General features: G+C 44.0%; 1 protein-coding gene across 2 annotated transcripts; it reads right to left on the bottom strand.

The window, feature by feature from the left end:
• CCDC47 (coiled-coil domain containing 47) lies at positions 1-21,950 on the bottom strand. Of its 2 annotated transcripts, XM_062215525.1 has the most exons (14): positions 21,779-21,950; positions 21,164-21,503; positions 15,282-15,562; positions 14,475-14,582; positions 13,816-13,990; positions 12,351-12,472; positions 12,067-12,132; positions 10,803-10,904; positions 10,480-10,590; positions 9,343-9,428; positions 5,593-5,651; positions 5,041-5,150; positions 4,633-4,800; positions 1-755 (listed from the first exon to the last, which is right to left on the bottom strand). In XM_062215525.1, exons 3-14 carry the CDS (start codon positions 15,543-15,545, stop codon positions 675-677), a joined length of 1,452 nt encoding a protein of 483 aa, XP_062071509.1. In that variant the 5' UTR covers positions 15,546-15,562; positions 21,164-21,503; positions 21,779-21,950; the 3' UTR covers positions 1-674. The 2 variants fall into 2 exon arrangements, with proteins under 2 accessions (XP_062071509.1, XP_062071508.1); XM_062215524.1 differs by lacking the exon at positions 21,164-21,503 and having other exon boundaries at positions 21,779-21,949.
• Positions 21,951-22,240: the final 290 nt, after the last annotated feature.

Genomic DNA, 22,240 nt, shown 5'->3' with positions numbered 1-22,240 from the left:
TTAGCTCATGGCATCAGGGAAGGAGAAAACTGGGCTCCTGTCCTACCTAGGATTTTCCATGTCAGTATACTAACACCTACAGATTTTTTATAATACTGTCATCAGCACCTCCTACCCACAAAACATTATGTTTTGAGTCTCCGAAATCTCACTACCACATATAGTGTTCTAAATTTTACTTTTTCACAAGTTTAATGTAGACACAGAAGAAAACACCAAGCAATGTTTATTGTGTAATTCCAGGAGTTAATTGTGAAATCTTGGTTTAGAGTCAGTCTTCATAGCTATTTCAACTGCCTTATTTAAATAAAAGCAACAATCTAATTACCCATCTCTAGATTTCATATTTCTTCAAATATCATAGTACTAAAAGCACTGATGATTCATATTATAGTTTTTAAAACACTGTAGAACTACAGATTTCAAATATCACTCCTTTTATAAAATAATCAAAAAAATTTGATTATCTGAAAGGAAATACGGAAACAGAGCCCTTGCAATGTATCTACAACTTCTGTAAAATTCCAAACCCAAAACAGAATAGAGGATGAAGTAAGGATTTCTCAGTTGTTGGGAACATCCGCACTTTAAGATGCGTAATGGACTGGTGTTGTTTGTTTCCTGTGAATTCAGAGCTTACAGATGGCACTAGGATTGCGATCTCTGGAGTGACTTTACATGGCTTTCACTTTGATTTGTTTCATTTTCATCTGCTTCTTCTCCAATTTCTTTTGCTCTCGTCTCAAGGCAGCTTCCTGGGGATGGAGGGAGAGGAGGGGAGAAAAGATAAGAGAATCCAAAGTAAGTTCTAAGAACACATTTAAACAAATCAAAACTATTAATATTCACAAACAGGGTTACACCATAAATAACACTCTAAAAAAGTTATAAAAATAACTGAAAATTAAATTAACTTGAAATGATGTAAAAGTAAATAAAAAATGAGTTCTAGTTATTTCTTTTCTGATGCAGCTTCCTGCTAATACACCTGGGAGGCAGCAGATATGGCCCAAATACTTGGGTTTCTGTCACCCATGAGGGAGACTCAGATGGAGTTCCTGGCTCCTGGTTTCAACCTGTCCCAGCCCCAGCAGTTGTGAGCATTTAGGGAGTAAACTAGCAGATGATCTCTTTCTCTCTGCCACTCTGCCTTTCGAGTATATTAATTAATTAGAAGGAGTCTTGTTATTCATTGTAAATATCTTTTTTTTTTTTTTTTTGACAGGCAGAGTGGATAGTGAGAGAGAGAGACAGAGAGAAAGGTCTTCCTTTTTGCCATTGATTCACCCTCCAATGGCCACTGCGGCCGGCGCATCGCGCTGATCCGAAGCCAGGAGCCAGGTGCTTCTCCTGGTCTCCCATGCGGGTGCAGGGCCCAAGCACTTGGGCCATCCTCCACTGCCTTCCCGGGCCATAGCAGAGAGCTGGCCTGGAAGAGAGGCAACCGGGATAGAATCCGGCACCCAAACCGGGACTAGAACCCGGTGTGCCGGCGCCGCACAAACAGCATACCTGAACACAATACTTCAACTCATAGCTTTCAATTGGGACTTTATATTTAGCAATTAGGAGGCTATCGGATTCAAGAAGAGGAAGCAGCTTCAGGTCATTACTACATGTACTGAAGGAAGCCTTAGATGCCACGTCAAATTATGACTTCACTGCTGATCATTAGTGGTCACCTGTGATTGAAATTTATTGCAGAGGCCCACACTGCGGCATAGCGGGTAAAACCACCTCCCGCAGCACTGTTATTCCACATGGGTGCCAGTTTGACTCCCAGCTGCTCCTCTCCTGCACCTGGGAAAGCAGCAGTGATGGCCCCAAGTGCTTGGGCCCTGTACCCACATGGGAGACCTAGAATAGGCTCCTGGCTCCTGACTTCGGCCTGCCTAGTCCTGGCCATTTCGGACATTTGGGGAAGAGAATTAGTGGATAGAAAATCTCTCTCTCTCTTTGCCTCTCCTTCTCTGTAACTCTGACTTTCAAAAAAATAAAAAAAAATTTAAATAATAATAATAAAATGTGTTTTAGCTACAATCTCAAATTTCCTGTGTTTAGGGAATTGTTGTGGAAACATTCTGACAAATATACTCAACTGGAGTAGGGCTGAGAAAATACAGAAGAGGAAACGCAGGAGAATACAGCATAAAGGAGAGTTCTTGATAACGTAACAGTTAAATTTCAAAGCATGATGTATAAATTCTAGATTTTGAAGCTATTGACTGTGTTAGGTTTCTATTCTAGGTAACAAAGAATGCTCCACCTATATAATAGAGTAGGCCTGAATGTCTATCCATTCATAGCTGTGCTACTGTGTAAGTGGCCTGAAGAACGCAACCACCAATATTAATGCCACTCTTGCAGGAAAATGCATTCGGAGTCTGGATTCATCTACTCTGGCAGTGCTGCGGCCTTCTGTGAGGGCCCAGTAGCAAGGAAGTAGTAAGAGCGCACATCTCAAAAGCTATCTTATTCCAGGGCAGCTACATAAAGTAGTCGAAGTATATTCCAGTGTCCTCTTGCCATCTTCCCAACTCTTACCTCTACCATATTCATTCTTTCCTTTCTAGTACTAAGGAGAGGGAGAGAGAGAAAAAGAGAAAAAGAGAGGGAGAGACGGAGAGGGGAGGGGGGAGAGGGAAGGGCGGGGGGGAGGTCCTTCCATCCGCTGGTTCACTCCCCAATTGGCCACAACAGGAGCTGTGCCAATCTGAAGCCAGGAGCCTGGAGCTTCTTCCAGGTCTCCCATGTGGGTGCAGGGGCCCAAGGACTTGGGTCATCTTCCACTGCTTTCCCAGGCCATAGCAGAGAGCTGGACAGGAAGTGGATCAGCTGGGTCTTGAATCAGCACCCATATGGGATGCCGGCACTGCAGGCAGCAGCTTAACCCACTACTTCACAGTGCCGGCCCCATTATTCATCCTTATTCTCTATACTGATACATAGAATACAGTGCCATAGCAAAGAAATATATTTATGTTAATATACTTAAGAAATATATTTATGTTAAGGCCAATACATATGAAAAATGTTCGCCTTTAATAATTAAAAAATGTAAAATGTGGGACCTGGAACTCTAATTAGGTCTCCCACATGGATGGCAATACCCAAATACTTGGGACATCATCAGCTGCTTTCTTAGGCATATTAGCAGGGAGCTGAATTGGAAACAGAGCAGCCAGGACTTGAATGCATACTTGGATATGGGATGCCAATGCTGCAAGTGGTACATTAACCAGCTGTGCCAGAATGTTGACGCTGTTCTCTTTTTAAACAGTATTAGCAAGGTAAATTAAAATTCCAGAGCTGGGGGCAGGTATTTGGCACAGTGGTTAAACGCTACCGCTGCAGGGGCACCTGCATTCCATATCAAAGTGCCTCTTTTGGAGTCCTGGCTCCACCATCATTCCAGCTTCCTGCTAATGTGTACCTTGGGAGGCAGCAGGTAATGGCCCCAGTACTTGGGCTCTGCCACTTACATGGAGACCCAGATGGAGTTCCTGGCTCCTGGCTTTGGCCTGGCTCAGGCCTGGTGGTTGTAGCCATCTGGGGAAAGAACCAGTGGATGAAAGATCACTTTCTCTCTCCTGCTGCCACCATTAATCTCGTGCTGCAGATGGTGGCTTTATTCACTATGCCACTGTGTTGGCACCACTCTGACTTTCAAATAAATAAATCATTTGTTTTAATCTAAAGACATGTAAACCTTTCTAAGAATGTTTTTAGGGGCTGGCGCTGGCACTGTGGCGTAGTTGGTAAGGCCACCGCTTGCAGTGTCGGCATCCCATGTGGACGCCGGTTTGAGTCTCGGCTGCTCCATTTCCAATCCAGCTCTCTGCTATGGCCTGGGAAGCAGTAGAAGATGGCCCAAGTCCTTGGGCCCGTGCATCAATGTGGGAGACCTGGAGGAAGCTCTTGGCTCCTGGCTTCGGATTGGCGCAGCTCCGGTCGTTGTGGCCAATTGGGGAGTGAACCAGCGGATGGAAGATCTCTCTCTCTCTCTTTCTCTCTCTCTCTCTCTCTCTGCCTCTCCTCTCTCCCTGTATAACTCTTTCAAATAAATAAATAAATCTTAAAAAAAAAAAAAGAATGTTTTTAGAGCTGGACTATGGCATCCTATTTCACAAAACAATCAGAACATGCTGAACTTTGGAACATAAAAAACTGAAGCCTAAAACGCTTTTGAGCTTTTCTAGTTATGAAAAAAAAAAAAAAAAAAAAAAAAAATTTACTCCTCTAATTCTGTAATCAAATTTTACACTTAATGTATCGAGTTTATTTAGCCCATAAGGCATATGTGCTAGTACTATTAAAATTCATAATTTCTTTCTATAGATATTTGGCTTGAAAGAGGACAGTGGAACTTTGAAAAAGAGACTATGCTGGGGCAATGGATAATTCAGAGCACTTGCCAGGTTCATAGATTTCATACATCATGGCTGAAGAGGAAGGATTATTTAACCATCTTTGTAGAGCTATCTAGTGACAAAATGTTCCAAACACTGAGAAAATGCTTAACTTTTAGGCTGTTTACATTCCTACACAGAATCACCTTAATATCCACTGTGTTACAAACAGGCCTGCGTCCAAGTTTCAGGTTCCCCCGATGGGAGGGAAAGTTTTCATTACCTCCAGCCTGCGCTGCTTCTCAGGATCTTCCTCATTCATGATTCGCTCCTTCTCTGCTCTTTTCTTCTCCTCTCGCCGGGACTGTGCAGCCTCCTGTCTCTGTACATGAGTTAGCTTCAAGAAGTTCTCTTCCACTCGAGCACGGTTCTTATCTGCTTTCTGTTTGCCCTTTCCCCAAGAAACAAAGTTTTCTATAAGAAATCCATTTTTACCCAACAATTTCCTGCTTAACATTCTTTCATAAAACTACTCCCATTTAGTACTTTCAAGTAAACTAGCAAAGATTCAATCACTGAAATCAATGACAGCCGCTTCCCACAAGGCAAAAAAATAAAGAAAGGAAAATAAAATAAAACAAAGAAAAAACAATAAAAGGTGCCAATTTATAACTCAGGCCTTGGGACTTACTTCTCTGTTGAGTCGGAACTTTTTGGCTTTGTCAATAGAATAAATCACCATGTTCATTAGGGGTAGCAAAGCCTCCATATCCTTTGGGTAAGTGTTACCTGAGCCAGGCACTGGAAAAGAAAAGCCATTTTCCCACTGAGTTAATGGCAGCATTAATACTTCTATGTCACCCAACTATTTTTTTGTTGTTAATAATAACATCCTTTTCCCTAGTTTCTTAGATAGTTAATATGCAGTAGAAAAATGGGAAATTAAAGGGAACCAGTTTAACCTGTTGAGGTACAACAGGTCAAGCTGCCGCCTATGACACTGGCACCCACATCGGAGTGCCAGTTCAAGTCCAGGCTACTCTGCTTCTGATCCAGCTCCCTGCTAGTGCACCTGGAAAAGCAGAAGAAGATGGCCCAAGTACTTGGGCCCCTGCTACTCAAGTGGGAGATGCATCACAGCCATTTGGGGAGGAAACCAGCCGATGGAAGATATCTCTGCCTTTCAAATAAATACATAAATAAATCTTAAACTTCAAACCCAAACAAGCCCAAGAATACTTACCATTAAATGTAAACAATAGTGTCCTCTTAGTGTCAGGTAGCTTTAAGGGCTGACCTTCCCTGTCATAAAAGAAAAGGCAATTAGGAAGCAACATAAGAAAGATAATTTCCATGCACACAAACCACCTAGTTCTCTTAGATGAACAATACCTACAAATCATCAGGACAGTATTTCGTTTGGCATCCTCAAGACAAACATGATCTGAGGCTGAAGGAACTTCACAGGTTACCTGGTCTACTTGTCTATCAGATGAGTGCATTCCTAAGTGATTGTTATCCTATCTTTGAACATCTCCCTGCAGGTAGGGTAAATACAATCTCATCTGGGGAGGCAGAAATGATCCTATATTTAAGAGTGAGGCACATATTTTAATTAATATTTTTGCTTATTTTGATATTTTCTAATTTTATTTTTTTAAAGATTTACTTATTTGAAAGGCAGTTACAGAGAGGCAGACCCAGAGAGAGAGACAGAGAGGTCTTCCATCCGCTGGTTCCCTTCCCAAATGGCCGCAGTGGCCAGAGCTGAGCCAATCTAAAGCCAGGAGCCAGGAGCTTCTTTCAGGTTTCCCACGCAGGTGCAGGGGCCCAAGGACTTGGGCCATCCTCCACTGCTTTTGCAGGCCTTAGCAGAACTGGACCAGAAGTGGAGCAGCCAGGACTCAAACTGGCGCCCACATGGGATGCCGGCATTGCAGGCAGTGGCTTTACACCACAGTGCCGGCCCCCATACTTTCTTATAACAAGTAATCTTATCTTAGATCTAAGACTCAGAACAAACCTACGGATAATCCACTACAGCATATGTAACTTAGTTCTGCCATAGAAGATTGCCTTTGTAGTCTTTGACCACCAACCACCCTCTCTCCAACATAAAAGGCTCTAGAAATGCCCTGATTCTCCCCTAGTGCTATTACTGAGTTTAGCAAGCAAAGGAAGCAAAGGATGATGCAACACCATACACAGGCATAACGACCTGAGTTATCTTGACATACAACTAAAATCAAGACTGGCTTTAAAAAACAATTTATTTCACTTTATTTATTTATTTGAAAGGCAGGGGCTTGGGGCCGGCGCTTTGGTGTAGTGGGTAAGGTTGCTGCCTGCAGTGCCGGCATCCCTTATGGGCACTGGTTCAAGTTTCAGCTGCTCCACTTATGATCCAGCTCTCCGCTATGGCCTGGGAAAGCAGTAGAAGATGGCCCAAGTCCTCAGGCCCTGCACCCACATGAGACCCAGAAGAAGCTCCTGGCTCCTGATCAGCGCAGCTCTGGCCGATGCGGCCGATTGGGAAGTGAACCAGCAGATGGAAGAACTCTCTCTCTCTGCCTCTCTTCTCTCTTTGTAACTCTCACTTTCAGAAAGATAAATAAATCTTTAAAAAAAAAAAAAAGAAAAAGAAAAGAAAGGCAGTGGCTGGCATTGTGGCATAACAGGTAAAGCTGCCGCCTTCAATACCAGCATCCCATATGGGTACCAGTTTGAGACCCGGCTCCTCCACTTCCGATCCAGTTCCCTGCTAATGTGCCTGGGAAAGCAATGGAAGATGGCTCAAGTGCATGGGAGATGTGGAAGAAACTCCTGGCTCCTGACTTCAGCCTGGCCCAGCCCTGGCCATTGCAGCCAATTGAAGTGTGAAATAGTAGATGGAACACCTCTTTCTATCTGATAATTCTGCATTTCAAATCAATAAATCAATAAAAATAAGGAAGAAAGGAAGAAAGGAAGAAAGGAAGAAAGGAAGAAAGGAAGGAAGGAAGGAAGGAAGGAAGGAAGGAAGGAAGGAAGGAAGGAAGGAAAGAAGGAAGGAAGGAAGGAAGGAAGGAAGGAAGGAAGGAAGGAAGGAAGGAAGGAGAAAAGAAAGAAAAAGAAAAGAAAGACCCAGATCTTCCATCTGCTAGATCACTCCCCAAATATCCACAATGGTGGCACTAGGGTCAGGCCCAAGCTAGGAGTTGAGAACGTAATCCAGGTCTCCCTCATGGGTGGCAGGGACCCAAATACTTGAGTTATCACCTGTTGCCTCTTAGAGTTGTGTCTTAGCAGGAAGCTAGAATGAAGAGGAGAGCTGGGGTTTGAACCTAGGCACTCTGATACTGGATGCAGGCATCTCAAGCAGTCTCAACCCCTATGCCAAATGCTTGCCCCAAGGCAGACTTTTAATCTCAACTCTACCATCCATGAGAAGGTAATCTTTAATTAAAATTTCAGGACACCAAGGGTAAACCTGAATAATTGGGCTCTTCTGATATAGGCTACAAATTCAAAGAAAATGTTCAAGCCCAGAATATGTACACCTGAACAATATACTACAAAGCAGAAACTATGGGCCTTGGGGACATCTGATAGTATGTTAGGAAAAATACAATCACTCAATTATTCAAAGAGAAAATCCAGGGTGGGTGCTGAGACTGGTGATTAAGATGCCTGTAGGCCGGCACCGTGGCTTAACAGGCTAATCCTCCGCCTAGCGGCACCGGCACACCGGGTTCTAGTCCCAGTCGGGGCGCCGGATTCTATCCCGGTTGCCCCTCTTCCAGGCCAGCTCTCTGCTATGGCCTGGGAAGGCAGTGGAGGATGGCCCAAGTCCTTGGGCCCTGCACCTGCATGGGAGACCAGGAGAAGCACCTGGCTCCTGGCTTCGGATCAGCAAGATGTGCTGGCCGCAACGGCCATTGGAGGGTGAACCAACGGCAAAAAGGAAGACCTTTCTCTCTGTCTCTCTCACTATCCACTCTGCCTGTCAAAAAAAAAAAAAAAAAAAAGGATGCCTGTATCTAGCTCCTGATTCCATCTTCATGATACTGCAGACCCTGGGAGACAGCAGGAGATGGCACATGTACTCTGGCCCCTGTCATGGGAGACCCATGATTGAGTTCCTGGCTCCTGGTTTCAACATGGCCCAATCCTGACTGTCACAGGCATTTGGGAAGTGAACCAGTGGATGTTAGATCACTCTTTGTCTCTCTGCCTTTTAAATAAAACAAAAATAAATTCAACATATCAAAAAAATTAAAAATTATAAGACAGATTTGCAATCAAACGCCAAGTCAAACATTGCGGACCAATGAATAACAAATAAATAAAGGAACCTAATCTACAAAGGAAAAAGGGAATAGCACTTGCATTTCTCATAGTATATCATTCTGTTAGAACCTGCTCTGCATCACTGAGTGGGTGGTACAAATGTGTAGGGACACATGCAAACTAGGGGAGGATAGGCTCATCTGTATGCCTCCCATAGGTTTCCTTTTTTAAAAAAATTTATTTATTTATTCGAGAGGAAGAGTTACATACAGAGAGGGAGAAAGAAGTTCTCCATGCACTAGTTCACTCCCCAAAATGGCTGCAACAGCCAGAGCTGAGCTGATGTGAAGCCAGGAGCCAGGAGCTTCATCCGGTTCTCCATGTTGTGCAGGGGTCCAAACACTTGGGCCATCTTCCACTGTTTTCCCAGGCCAATAGCAGACAGCTGGATTGGAAGTGGAGCAGCAGGGACACGAACCAGCACCCACATGGGATGCGGGCACCGCAGGTAGAGGCTTAACCTACTATGCCACAGCACCGGCTCCTCCCATAGGTTTTTAATGACCTCTTACCATGCATGCAGTCAAAGCAAAGGAAAATCTGGAGGCCCTTCACCAACTTCCCTCCCTCTCTGGTAAGGGAAATTGCAGAAGCACCTTGCCAGTGTTTCAACACAAAAAGCCAGCGAGGAAGATTAATTTCAATAGTTTCATCCCATACGTACTCTTGCATAATTTTTGGACCAGAGAACTGGTCTGAGAAATGAACGGATTCAATCTTGTCAGCATAATGCGTAAGAAAGTGAACCATCTGAAAAGAAGAAAACGTTCTTTTTAAAAGTACAGTCTGATGCATTTCCCTTTTTTCATAATGATATTCATCCTTTACGCTTTACTTTTACACATCATTAAAGTAAAACTTCTTAAGAATTACATTTATGTGTCTAAAATGAAACTAGTACCTGTCTTTGGTCATACCAATGATTAAATTTCTTACTGAGCAGCAGAAAATGTCTCAAAGTAACATTCTAAATAAGAATAAAAGTATAAAGATAAAAAAATCTAAAATAATTTTACGGGATTCTTTCTAAAAGGGGAAGTACTTTATTTTTTTGACAGGCAGAGTTGGACAGTGAGAGAGAGAGACAGAGAGAAAGGTCTTCCCCCCAAGTGGCTGCTACAGCTGGCGTGCTGCGCCGATCCAAAGCCAGGAGCCAGGTGCCTCTTCTTGGTCTCCCATGTGGGTGCAGGGCCCAAGGACCTGGGCCATCCTCCACTGCACTCCCAGGCCACAGCAGAGAGCTGGACTGGAAGAGGAGCAACTGGGACAGAATCCAGTGCCCCAACCAGGACTAGAACCCGGGGTGCCGGCGCCACAGGCGGAGGATTAGCCTAGTGAGCTGCGGAGCTGGCTGGGATTCTTTCTAAACATGTCACCTCGAACTTAAATTTATAATTATCATCAAGTTTTCCTGTATTTTTACGATACTGAGATGTATGTGACCACTACACAACCAATTTAAAGAAACAGCTCTTTACATCTCTCTCTCAACTAAATGAAGGTCAAAACTACGGATTATATGACATGGTAAAAAGAATTAAAGTTATCTTCCTTTCTCAAAAATCCTCAGTCATTAACAACACCAAGAACAATTTGCTCTTGATTTAGAGGGAACTTCTTGACAATCAAACTGTGCTTTTGACAAGTTAACCTACTATTTAAACGAGGTATTTTAATAACTGTGTGGGAGAGGAATATGCAAGAGTGCTTTGCCATACAATGAAGCCTCGTGCAGCAGGACTGTCGGGGAGTGCCCCATCAACACCACGGTCCGGGAAAGGACGCAGTCTACTGCACTCACCTTGGTATCCATCATCCCCTCTGTCACTTCTCCCATCTCTGACAAGATGGCCAAAGAATCGGGCAGTCCATACTTTGCTCCAGACTTAGGTTTATCACTACAAAACTCACTCTAGAAGAGGAAATAATTGGAACACTTCGTTATGCACACACTTATTTTTTTCTGAAAAGAATATGTACTGACTTATTTCAAAGTGGTTCTCAACACTTTGAAGTGATAATTTATCCGTCTATAAAGTTGAACAGCTACATAATAAAGAGGCTCTCTCTTTCTCTGCCTCTCTCTCTATATATATATATTTGGGTGGGAAACACTTGACATACCAGATCCTGCATCTCTTTCTGTAGTCGTACCAAAGCTTTCCGTGTGCCAACAGCAAACACATAGGTATCCATGTCTTCATCATTCATGGTTACTTTTATTTGCTTAAAAAAAAAAAAAAAAAAGAGAGAGAGAGAGAGAGAATTTAAAAAAAAAAAAAAAAAAAAAAAACAACCCCAACAAAACTCACTTGTTAGTTTCTGTGGCAGGAAAATTTATAAATGGCCCTTAAGATTTCCATCCTTGGGGCTAGCACTGTGGTACAACAATACTAGCATTCCACGAGCAATGGTTCAAGTCCAGCTGTTCCACTTCTGATACAGCTCCCTGCCAATGTGTCTGGGAAGGCAGCAGAAGATGGGCCCTGCCACCCACTTGGGACACCTGGATGGAGTTCCAGGTTTCTAGTTTCAGCCGGCCCAGTCCAGATCATTGTGGCCATTTGAGGAGTGAACCAGTGGATGGAAGATCTCTTTCTCTGTCTCACCCTCTCTGTAATCTGTAATTCTGCCTTTCAAATAAATAAATATTAAGAAAGAAAGAAAAAAAAAGGTTGCCATCCTCTTGTATATAAAGCATCCTCCTTAAGTGGGATATCAAGCCCATAATTGTGTTACTATATGGCAGAAAGTCTATAATCAGTTGAGTTTCCCTGAAAGGCCCACGAATTGGAGGCAATGGTCCACAAAGTCTTAATTAATGTTAACGATGGATGAATTAAGCTGGAGGCTTCCTTCCCAAGTAGCTCCTCTCAGGTATTTTGGTTTTCAATATTTACTTATTTATTTGAGAGGCAGACAGAGATAGAGCCAGAAAAGAGAGTAAGAGCTCCCATCTGCTGTTTCTTTCCCAAATGCCCACAATGGCAAGACCTGGGACTGGGACAAAGCCAGAGCTGGGAAAGCAATTCAGTTCTCCCATGTGGGTGGCAGGAACTCAACTTGCTGAGTGACAGGAATCCAATTACTTGATCCTTCACTGCTGCCTCCCGGGACCTCCACCAGCAGGAACCTGGAATCCCGAGCCAGAGCTGGTCATCAAAGTCAGGCCTCAGATGTGGGATGTGAGCATCGTAACTGCTAGGCTAAATGTCTGCCCCAAGTATTCTAGTTAGAGTAACACAAAGCTTACTAATAAAATGTCTAAACAGAAGAGTCACTTTTTGGCATAGACACAGCTACCAGAAACTCCAAACATGACGTAGCAGAAATGGAATAAGCTCTAAGAATTGTTTGTTTACAGAAAACCAACAGGAAGAATACATACCACTTGATCACTCACTGGCCTCATCATCCGGGCCAGGACATTCAGTAAGTCTTGTCTCTTGAGGAACTAAAAAAATGAGGAGGAGGAGTTAATACAGTTACATCTTCTACTTACTATGAAGAGGGGACATCAAATACCTTATATCAAATATATTCTACAACACCTTTGCCAATTAAGAGAAACAGTTTTTAGGACTCATTTGTCTGAAGCAATGAGACGCTGAATTTGGAGGATTAGGAAGAAATTGAGAGAAGATACAATTGTATCCCAACTTCCCTACTTACCCTCAGCTGGATAAGCATTCCTTCGCAGCACACCCGCCCAGAACACCACAGGTTGTAGATGTGCTCATTCTCCTGGTTTAGCTTCCCTGTGCTTGTGGCTTCTTTATTTGTTCCATCATCCCCTAGGGGTAAAACCAATCAATGGGATTCACTGAAAATGCTGGGGCCTAACTGCCACACCTCCTATGTCCTGACCTGAGAAGGACCGTAGCTTCAAGGCAGCCATACTTCACTAGTTTATAGAATTCTCATTTGGACAGAGATTAAAATAGATCAGCACTACTGCTTTTATTTTTTGAAACCCTGTTGTCCAAAAATAAAAAGATTAACTTGGCATTACTTCTATGTCCCTTTTAGTCTAATGATGATCAGCTCAGAGAATGAATCTAAGTAAATAAAAAATGAGACAAAATAAAACTTCTACCCAGTGAATAAAAAAAAGTACCATTAGTACAAACTACTCAACACTCTCTCACAGGGTCTTCAATGAGTTAACTTTAATGACATTTTCTTTCCCAACAGCAAAATGATAACTGGGACTTATCAGTGGTAGTAAGAGTTCTATTTTAGATCAATAAAAAGCTCAAATTCCAATAATTTCCTTGTTCACTTAATTCATTAACCATACAAAAGAGACTGTTTAGCCTCACCAGGTAAGGAGGCTGACAAGCCAAACGAAAACAAGCTGAGGGGAAGTGTGAGGAGCAAAGGGGGCTCCTCACTCTAAACTGACATGGTACAGGGGAGAAAGCAGGGACTTTGGAAATAGGCAGACAGGTCCTACTCTTGTGGTTGCAATTTAATAGTTTAGATAAGTTTCAACTTGTATGTTCTTCAGTTCCCTTAAGGAAAATAGAAACCATCTCCATCTAACAGTGTTGTGACAAAGAACAAATAGGAAACAAAGTATGTAAAGTAGCTAGCATAATAAACAGTCTGCTAGGGAGTGCAGCAGTAGACACGCGCTCACTCTGCAAGCCCTGAATGCCAGGCAGAGGTAAATGTGGCCTCCCTACAACACAACTACAGACATTGCTCAAAGGGCCTCAGTTCACCTCGTCAGGGGCTCCAAAACTAAAGTGCCTAGAACCTGAGGGAATTCTGAGGGAGTCCCAATTTCTAAAAGATGAACTGAAAGCATTTATCAAGCTACATAAAATATAAAAATGTCTTGGTTTTAGCCAGAATTTTGTAAATTTGTTTTGAAAACACTGATTATACTATTTTCATCAGAGGCTGTTTAGCAATTATACTGTTGATTAACAGTATAACTAGAATGAAAGATGAGGAAATAAATGTAAATTATTCAGTATATAAATCTAACAAAATGGGATCCGTGGGAGAAAAAAAATACCACCTCTCCAGCAGTCGATGAAATCAGTTAGAGGCGCATACTGAGGCATATAACTGTTCTTACCACATAATTTTTCAAGTAGGCAGCTGGACTTGCAATGGCCTAACTTACCCACTAATGTAAAGTTGCTCTCCAAAAGCTCTCTATGAGTGTTAAACCAGGCCTGTGCAAGACGACTATTTTTATTCTTTCCAATGATGTAGTTCATGATATAGGCAAGCAGACCAGTCACCATCAAAATTTCTAGATAATAACTCTCCCAACTGTTCTGGAGGTGTGCAGGAACCTAAAGAAGCAAAATCATTTATGTTGGCTGAGGCTAAAGGATGGAGTGTAACTCATGGGATGAAGAATGAGAAAACCTATAAATATAAGTGATACTTTATATAACTGCCCCAGAATATGGTTAAATTTTGAAAAATATGCCCATTTTGCTTTCCTAGGTCAGCTTTATAACAGAAAATGGAAAAACACTTGGTTGGGATGAAAAGCTGAAAAATTGTACTAAACTTGATTCTGAGTCCTATCCTAAAATAAATCCAAGGTATATCCATTTGCCTATTCCTTAGTATGAAAAATGACAAGGGCTACAATAAAAATAGAGTCACTTCTTTAGATGTGAATTTTAATCATAAGAATGGCTGTCAAGCACTTTTCCAGCTCTCACTATTGTATCAACACCAGTTCTATGTCAGCAGTTATATTTCTGGGATTAATGCCAGCAAGATATTTTGTTGATCAGTTTGGAACTCAGAATCTTGTATACGTACATCAACAATTGTTATTGGGTCTTTATTTTTGCTAGAAGTAGTATCTGGTTTGTCTTCATAACCTTCAAATTCTTCATCATCATATGGCTCGCTTTCTGTATCTCCCTCCTACAAAAATGAAGCACAATCTGTTTTGTTCCACAAATGTCACCAGCAGTCATGTCTTATTTGTGGGCAACACTTAACAAAAGAAAACATGCAGCAAGCACAGAACAAACAAATATTACATTAAAAATTGATCAAAGGCTAGAAATTTTCAGTTATAAGGTAAATAAGTTATTGAGACTCAATATACAGCCTGGTGACTACAGTGAATAATAATGTATTGGATACTTGAATTCTGCTGAGAGTAGAACTTAAGTATTCTCACCAGACACACAAAAGGCAACCATGTGAGGTGAGTTGTTACTTAGCTTGATTGTGGTAATCATTTCACATGGTGTGTGCATAGCAAAACACCATGTTGTACACCTTAGATACAAACAGTTTTTACTTGTCAATAATACCTCAGTAAAGCAGGGGCAAACAAAAACACCCAAGTGATGGCTCCCCATACTTTTGAATCCAAAGCTGTAAATGACACCGTTCTCACCCACACACAGTATCCACTCCCCAGCCCCTCTCCCAGCTAGGAGAAAAGTTTGCTCTATCAATATAAAAGGCAGGAATACGCCACCATTTAGAAGACTTGCTCTTTTCATTGAACAAAAATGAAGATTCCAGAGAGGTTTCTCTAGACCTGAGTCTTAGTTTAAATGTTTGTAAATCCTTCTGATTCCCCAGGAAATCAATAAAAAGGAACGTCACCTGAGTATCTGCATCTTCAAAGTCTCCCTCTTGGTTTTCGTCCTGGCCTTCCAATTCGACAGTTGTCTCGTCTTCATCATCTTCAGCAGTTACCACTCGTTGAGGAGACTCAGTAACTGAATCTTCCAGGACATCCTCAAATTCAGCAAAGTCGTTATCATCATACTCCACTATGTCTTCCTCATCCTCAAAATCATCAAACTTGGCTTCAGAGACACTCCCGAACACCAAGAGGACAACACAGAAAGCATGGAAGGCTTTCATTGCACCTTAAAAACAAGCTTAAGAAAAAAAAAAAAAAAGAACCCTAAAATAGATCGACTTACCATGTATACTGATCAAATTTGCAGTTAGAAAAAAAAACCTCACAAGTATCCCCTACTTTTCTCATTAATTCATATTCAATTCAGGTAACATTTATACAAAGAACAATGAAGTGAGGTCAAAAGGCTTGGGATCTAAGCTAGATTCCGTCATTAGTTTTCAGAAGAATCTTGGACAAGTCATTTACTTTCCTTACATCATGTCCTCTAAAACTGCTTCCACTTACACTGAGTATTTAAAAAGCATTTTTTGACAGCTTACAAGAGTCTTTTCATTAGAAACCAAGAAAGGGATATGATGAAGGCATAAGATGCCACCCATCCTTAGATCACCGTCATGTGGTCATTATTACCAAAAGAGCAAACACGTAAAACACTAAGTGCTAAGCGTGGTTCTAAACGCCATAGAAAGCAGCCAAACCAAACCACAAAACAAAAAACAACAACAAAAACAAACAAACAAAACCTCCTGGAGCTGGCACTGTGGCGTAGCAGGCAAAGCCATGGCTTGTGGTGCTGGCATCCCATATGGGCATTGGTTCAAGTTCTGGCTGCTCTACTTCTTCTTTTTAAGATTTATTTATTTGAAAGTCAAGAGTTACATAGAGAGAGAAGAGGCAGAGAGAAGGAGAGGTCTTCCATCCACTGGTTCAGTCCCAAATTGGCCACAACAGTCAGAGCCGAAGGCAGGCACCAGGAGCTTCTTCCGGGTTTCCCACACGGGTGCAGGGGACCAAGTACATGGGCCACCTTATACTGCTTTCCCAGGCCATAGCAGAGAGCTGGATCAGAAGTAAAGCAGCCAGTACTCAAACTGGCACCCATATAGGATGCTGGCAATGCAGGCAGAGGCTTTACCCATGATTTAGTAAAGATTTATAAATAAAGATTTATTTATTTATTTGAAAGTCAGAGTTACACAGAGAGAGGAGAGGCAGAGAGAGACAGACAGAGAGAGGTCTTTTATCCGCTGGTTCACTCCCCAAATGGCCGCAATGGCCAGAGCTGCACCAAACCGAAGCCAGAAGCCAGGAGCTTCCTCCGGGTCTCCCACGCGGGCATGCACCACTTCTGATGCAGCTCTCTTCTATGGCCTTGGAAGGCAGTGGAGGATGGCCCAAGTCCTTGGGCCCCTACACCTGCATGGGAGGCCCAGAGGAAGCTCCTGACTTTGGATAGGCTCAGCTCTGGCTTTTGTGGCCATTTGAGGAGTGAACCAGCGGACGGAAGATCTCGCTGTCTCTCCCTTTCTCTGTCTGCAATTCTACCTCTCAAATTAATAAATCTTAAAAACAAAACAAAACAAAATACCTCCTTTCATCTTCCCAACAACCCTTTGAGGAATGCAGAGTTAATATCTCCATCCCACAGATAAGGATATAAGGCCAAGAGTTGCTAAGCAGTGTAACTACCAACCAACAAAGCTGGGATCTGATTTGATTTTCACCTCAAGAAGCTACTCAGGCTGCTTCTCAAATGCAAGCTGATAACTGCAATTTTTATATCACTTACTTAAATTAGTAATTTTCTGCTATCTAACATGATAGAATTCAACATGTCAGCATTTTATAGCTTTCAGAGAACACTAAGTATTCTAATAACTGAATGAGTTTTTTAATAGATTTAATGAAATCACAACGACAAAAATATGTGCTAAATGATAACAACACGGAGGCCAATACTACCTTTTCACCAAGCAGGTAAGGAATTTGAGATGGAATTTGAAAAGAAGTCAGATTTTAATCATCAAAAAATATTTAGGCTGTATTTCTTTTTTTACATTTTTTTTTAAAGATTTATTTATTTACTTGAAAGTCAGAGTTACGGGGCCGGTGCTGTGGCGCAGCAGGTTAAAGCCCTGGCCTGAAGCGCTGGCATTCCATATGGGCGCTGGTTCTAGTCCTGGCTGCTCCTCTTCCGATCCAGCTCTTTGCTATGGCCTCCGAAAGTAGTGGAAGATGGCCCAAGTGCTTGGGCCCCTGCACCCATGTGGGAGACTCCAATGAAGCTCCTGGCTTCATCCTAATCATTGCAGTCATTTAGGGAGTGAACCAGCAGACAGAAGATATTCTCTCTGACTTTCAAGTAAATAAATAAATCTTAAAGAACAAAAAGCAAATTACATAAAGAAAAAGGTTTAGAATAAAATACTAGTATAAAATACTAGAATAAAATACTAGTTTATATGATAGGATTGTGGATATTTTGTTTTTATTTTTTTACAACATATTTTTGTAATAAAAAAATTGTAAAGTTTACTCATTTTTATTTATTTGAAAGACAGAAGGAAAGAGAAAGAACCTTCTATTTGTTGGTTCACTCCCCAAATATCCTCAACAGCTCCGGCTGGGCTAGGCCAAAGCCAGGAGCCAGGAAATCTATCCAGGTCTCCCACAAGAGTGACAGGGACTTTTCTACTTAAGCCTTCATCAGCTCTGGATGAGAAGTGGAGGCAGAGCTTGAACCCAGGTATTCCAACACGGGATACAGGTATCCCAAGCAGTGGCTTAATACACTATGCAACAATGCCCACCCATAAAAGAAACCAACTATTAAATAAAAATAAAAGTATGGCTCCTATACTAGAGAAGGGGCACTGCAGAATAAGGAACAGCTATGGCAGAGAGGTTTCCCGAAATACCACATGAGGAATTAACGGGATAGAGTACTGGGTCTGTAGACCCAAGTAGGGGAAATGAGCTTGGAAAGGCAATAGGGGCCAGATCATAATTAACCTTATTTAAATATCACACCAAGGAAGTTCATATTAATAGAACACTAAAGCATTTTTTTTAAAGTTTATTTGAGAGTCAGAGTTATACAGAGAAGGAGAGGCAGTTGGCTGCAATAGCTTGGAGCTGTGCCAATCTGAAGCCAGGGGTCAGGAGCTTCTTCTGGGCCTCCCACATGGTGCAAGGGCCCAGGGACTTGGGCCATCCTCTGCTGCTCTCCCAAGGCACATCAGCAGGGAGCTGGATCACAAGTGGAGCAGTCGGGACTCATATCAGCACCCATATGGCGCTACGCCACAGCGCCAGCATTTTTAAAAAAGATTTATTTGAAAGACAGAGTTACAGAGAGAGAGAGAAATAGAGCGCGAGAGATCTTCCATCCATTGGTTCACTCCTCAAATGGTCACAATGGCTGGGGCTGGGCCAGACTGAAACCAAGAGCCAGGAGCTTCTTTCAGGTCTCCCATGTGGGTGTAGGAGCCCAAGCACTTGGGCCTTCCTCTGCTGTTCTCCCAAGGCACATCAGCAGAGAGCTGGATCAGAAGCGGATCATGGGGCCGGCACTGTGGCATAGCCAGTAGAGCCCCTGCCTGCAGTGCCGGCATCCCATATGGGCACTGGTTCGAGTCCTGGCTGCTCCATTTCCAATCCAGCTCTCTGCTCTGGCCTGGGAAAGCAGCAGCAGATGACCCAAGTCCTTGGGCCTTTGCAGCCACATGGGAGACCTAGGAGAAGCTCTTGGTTCCTGGCTTCCCAACAGCACAGCTCCAGCAGTTGCAGCCATCTGGGGAGTGGACCAGTGGATGAAAGACTCTCTCTGCCTCTGCCTCTTTGTAACTCTGCCTTTCAAATAAATACATTTAAAAGAAGAAGAAGAAGTGGACCAACAAAGACTGGAACATTGCTCATATGGATGCCCGTGTCACAGCGGGCAGCTTAACCTACTTCACTACAATGCTGGTCCCTGCACTAAAGCATTTTAAAATACAAGAGTGACACTACCCAGTTTGTAGCTTAATCCTGACAGCTTATAAGTCGAGTGAACCTGAGAAGAATACTTGAGGCAGGCAATGTAAATGGCTAAGATAAATAGGTAAAATAGTATTAAACTGACAGTGTGGGAATGATGAGGAAAACTGATCTGACAATAGAATGATATAAAGTGACTGGAAATAGGAAACTCCGGGAAAACTTATATGAATAGGTGGATAAAGCCATCTTTTATTTATTTATTTATTTGACAGGCAGAGTGGATAGTGAGAGAGACAGACAGAGAGGAAGGTCTTCCTTTTTGCCATTGGTTCACCCTCCAATGGCAGCTGCAGACGGCGCATCTCGCTGATCCGAAGCCAGGAGCCAGGTGCTTCTCCTGGTATCCCTTGCGGGTGCAGGGCCCAAACACTTGGGCCATCCTCCACTGCCTTCCCGGGCCATAGCAGAGAGCTGGCCTGGAAGAGGGGCAACCGGGATAGAATCCAGCGCCCCAACCGGAACTAGAACCCGGTGTGCCGGCGCCGCAAGGCGGAGGATTAGCCTGTTAAGCCACGGCGCCGGCCTTTTTTTTGTTTTTGTTTTTTTTTTAAAGATTTATTTATTTATTTGAAAGAGAGTTACAGAGAGAGAAAGAGATCTTCTATCCAATGGTTCACTCCTCAACGGCCCCAACAGCCAGGGCTGGGCCAGGAGCCAGGAGCTTCTTCCAGTTCTTCCACGTGGGTGCAGGGGCCTAAGGACTTGGGCCATCTTCTTCTTTCCCAGGTGCCTTGGCAGGGAGCTGGATCGGAAGTGGTCGGTGCCCATATGGGATGCCAGCACTGCAGACGCAGCTTAACCTGCTATGCCAAAGTGACAGCCCCAAAGCCATCCTTAACAGAGATAAAGAACAATAAAGGTGGGGACCGTGTTAACAGTGGATGAAGCTGCCACCTGCTACGCTGGCATCCTCTATCCAGGCACCAGATCCAGTACTGGTTGCTCCATTTCTAATCCAGCTTCCTGCTTATGTGTCTGGAAAGGCAGCAGATGATGGTGGAAGTGCTTGGACTCCTGCCACCCATGAGGAATGGATGGTATCCCTGGCACAGACCTGGCTGTTGTGGCCGCTGGGGGAGTGAACCAGTAGATGGAAGATTCTTTCCCTCTAACTATCATTCTGACTTTCAAATAAATACGAAGAAAATAAATAAACTTAGAAGCTTTCTTTTGGGGCTGGCACTGTGGCGTACCAGGTAAAGCCGCTGCCTGCAGTGCCGGCATCCCATATGGGCACCGGTTCAAGTTCCAGCTGCTCCGCTTCCAATCCAGCTCTCTGCTATGGCCTGGGATAGCAGCAGTGGAGGACAGCCCAAGTCCTTGGGTCCCTGCAGTCACATGGGAGACCCGGAAGAAGCTCCTGGCTTTGCACTGGCCTAGCTCTCTCCAGTACGGCCAACTGAGGAGTGACCCAGCGGATGGAAGACCTTTCTTTCTCTCTGCTTGTCCTTTTCTCTCTGTGTAATTCTGACTTTAAATAAATAAATCTTAAAAAAAAAAAAAAAGCTGTCTTTTAATTTAGTGATTCCCTCTTTACAGATCCTAGTCTTAAGCTCTTCAGATAGAAGCAACAAAAGGTTAACACTGGTGTAGTCAACGTGACTAAGTCTGACGAATCAAAGGTCTGATCATTCTAACCCAGTTTCCACTTGGAATGTCCACACCACAGAAGCATTTCTAAGATAACTCAGCTCTGTACCAGGGCTCCTCCAAGGTTATTTAGGTTAAAGTTATCCACACCATCTGTGCCACGGCCTTCCCTCCTCCGTCTCTGGGGCTGCACCTGTCAACTCACTTCTCAAATGCACGACTCCCTGCCAGGCTACCCGGTCTCCAACAAGGGTGCAGGGGAACAAGTCAGGCCGAGTAGTCGCCCAGCGGCTGAGTCCGGACGAGAAGGGGAGCGCTCACTCCGTGTTGCCGTTAGAGACGAGGCCTTCCTGACAGCGGCCACAACACGGGACTCGCAGGAATCACGCTGACAATCCTGAATCCTTACACGTGCTGGATAAAAACACGACTGCTCCTGTCGTCCAGTCTCTCTCCAGCACGGAGAGTCAACTCGTCCTGATGTCGAGCTCCGACCCCGCTGCACCCTGTGAATTCCTCTACAGCTGCGGCACTGGCTCACCGCTCTGCAGGAAAGATCCCGAAAACCACCAAAATTACCCCGGCCCCTAACCGCCAACAGAAAACAGGCACGGAAAGGGGGACCCGCGACTCTCTTGCCCTTTTTTTTTTTTTTTTTTTTTTTAAATAAACGAAGACCGGAGAGGTCAGAAGGCGCGGGGTGCGGTGCTTGTTACCACCGGCCGGACTTCAGGGCCGGCCGGGCTCTGGGACGCGCAACTCAGCCACCGCTCGGCCTGGCCGGGCCGCACCTACGAAGACGTCAGAGGCCACTACCTACCTGCGCCCGAGGCTAAAACCCGGCCCGGCACTCCTGCGGCCGCCACTTCCACCCGCCTGCCTCTCAGCCTGGCCACTGTCGCTACCGCCGCTGCGGTCTTCCTTTCCGCGACGCCTCCAGGACCCTGGCGGACAAGGTAGCGCAGTCACGGCGCGCCACTCTTCACGTAGCCTCCGCCGTCCGTTACGTAGAATGCGTGCGGCCCGTCCGCGCCTGCGCGCGGCTGGGGGGCGGGCACGCGCTCTATCTCCCGCGCCCAGTTGAGATGAGGTAGGACTGCTGGGAAAAATTACATAATCCCCGCCCCTGGGCCGGAACTACCCTCTCCGGCCTTAGCCCTCTCCGCTCGGGCTCAGTCGAGTGACGGCGCTCTGAACCGGTGCTCCGGAAGCAAAAGGTGGCCATGCTGCCTTGGACCACGTGGTCACAGCCGTGTGGAAAAATGTTGCTCAAGTTGTGTCT

This window comes from Lepus europaeus, chromosome 18 (assembly GCF_033115175.1).
Source record: "Lepus europaeus isolate LE1 chromosome 18, mLepTim1.pri, whole genome shotgun sequence".
NCBI classification, from domain to species: domain Eukaryota; kingdom Metazoa; phylum Chordata; class Mammalia; order Lagomorpha; family Leporidae; genus Lepus; species Lepus europaeus.
The sequence above is the reverse complement of the archived record's forward strand: the minus strand, read 5'-3'. Positions and strand labels throughout refer to the sequence as shown.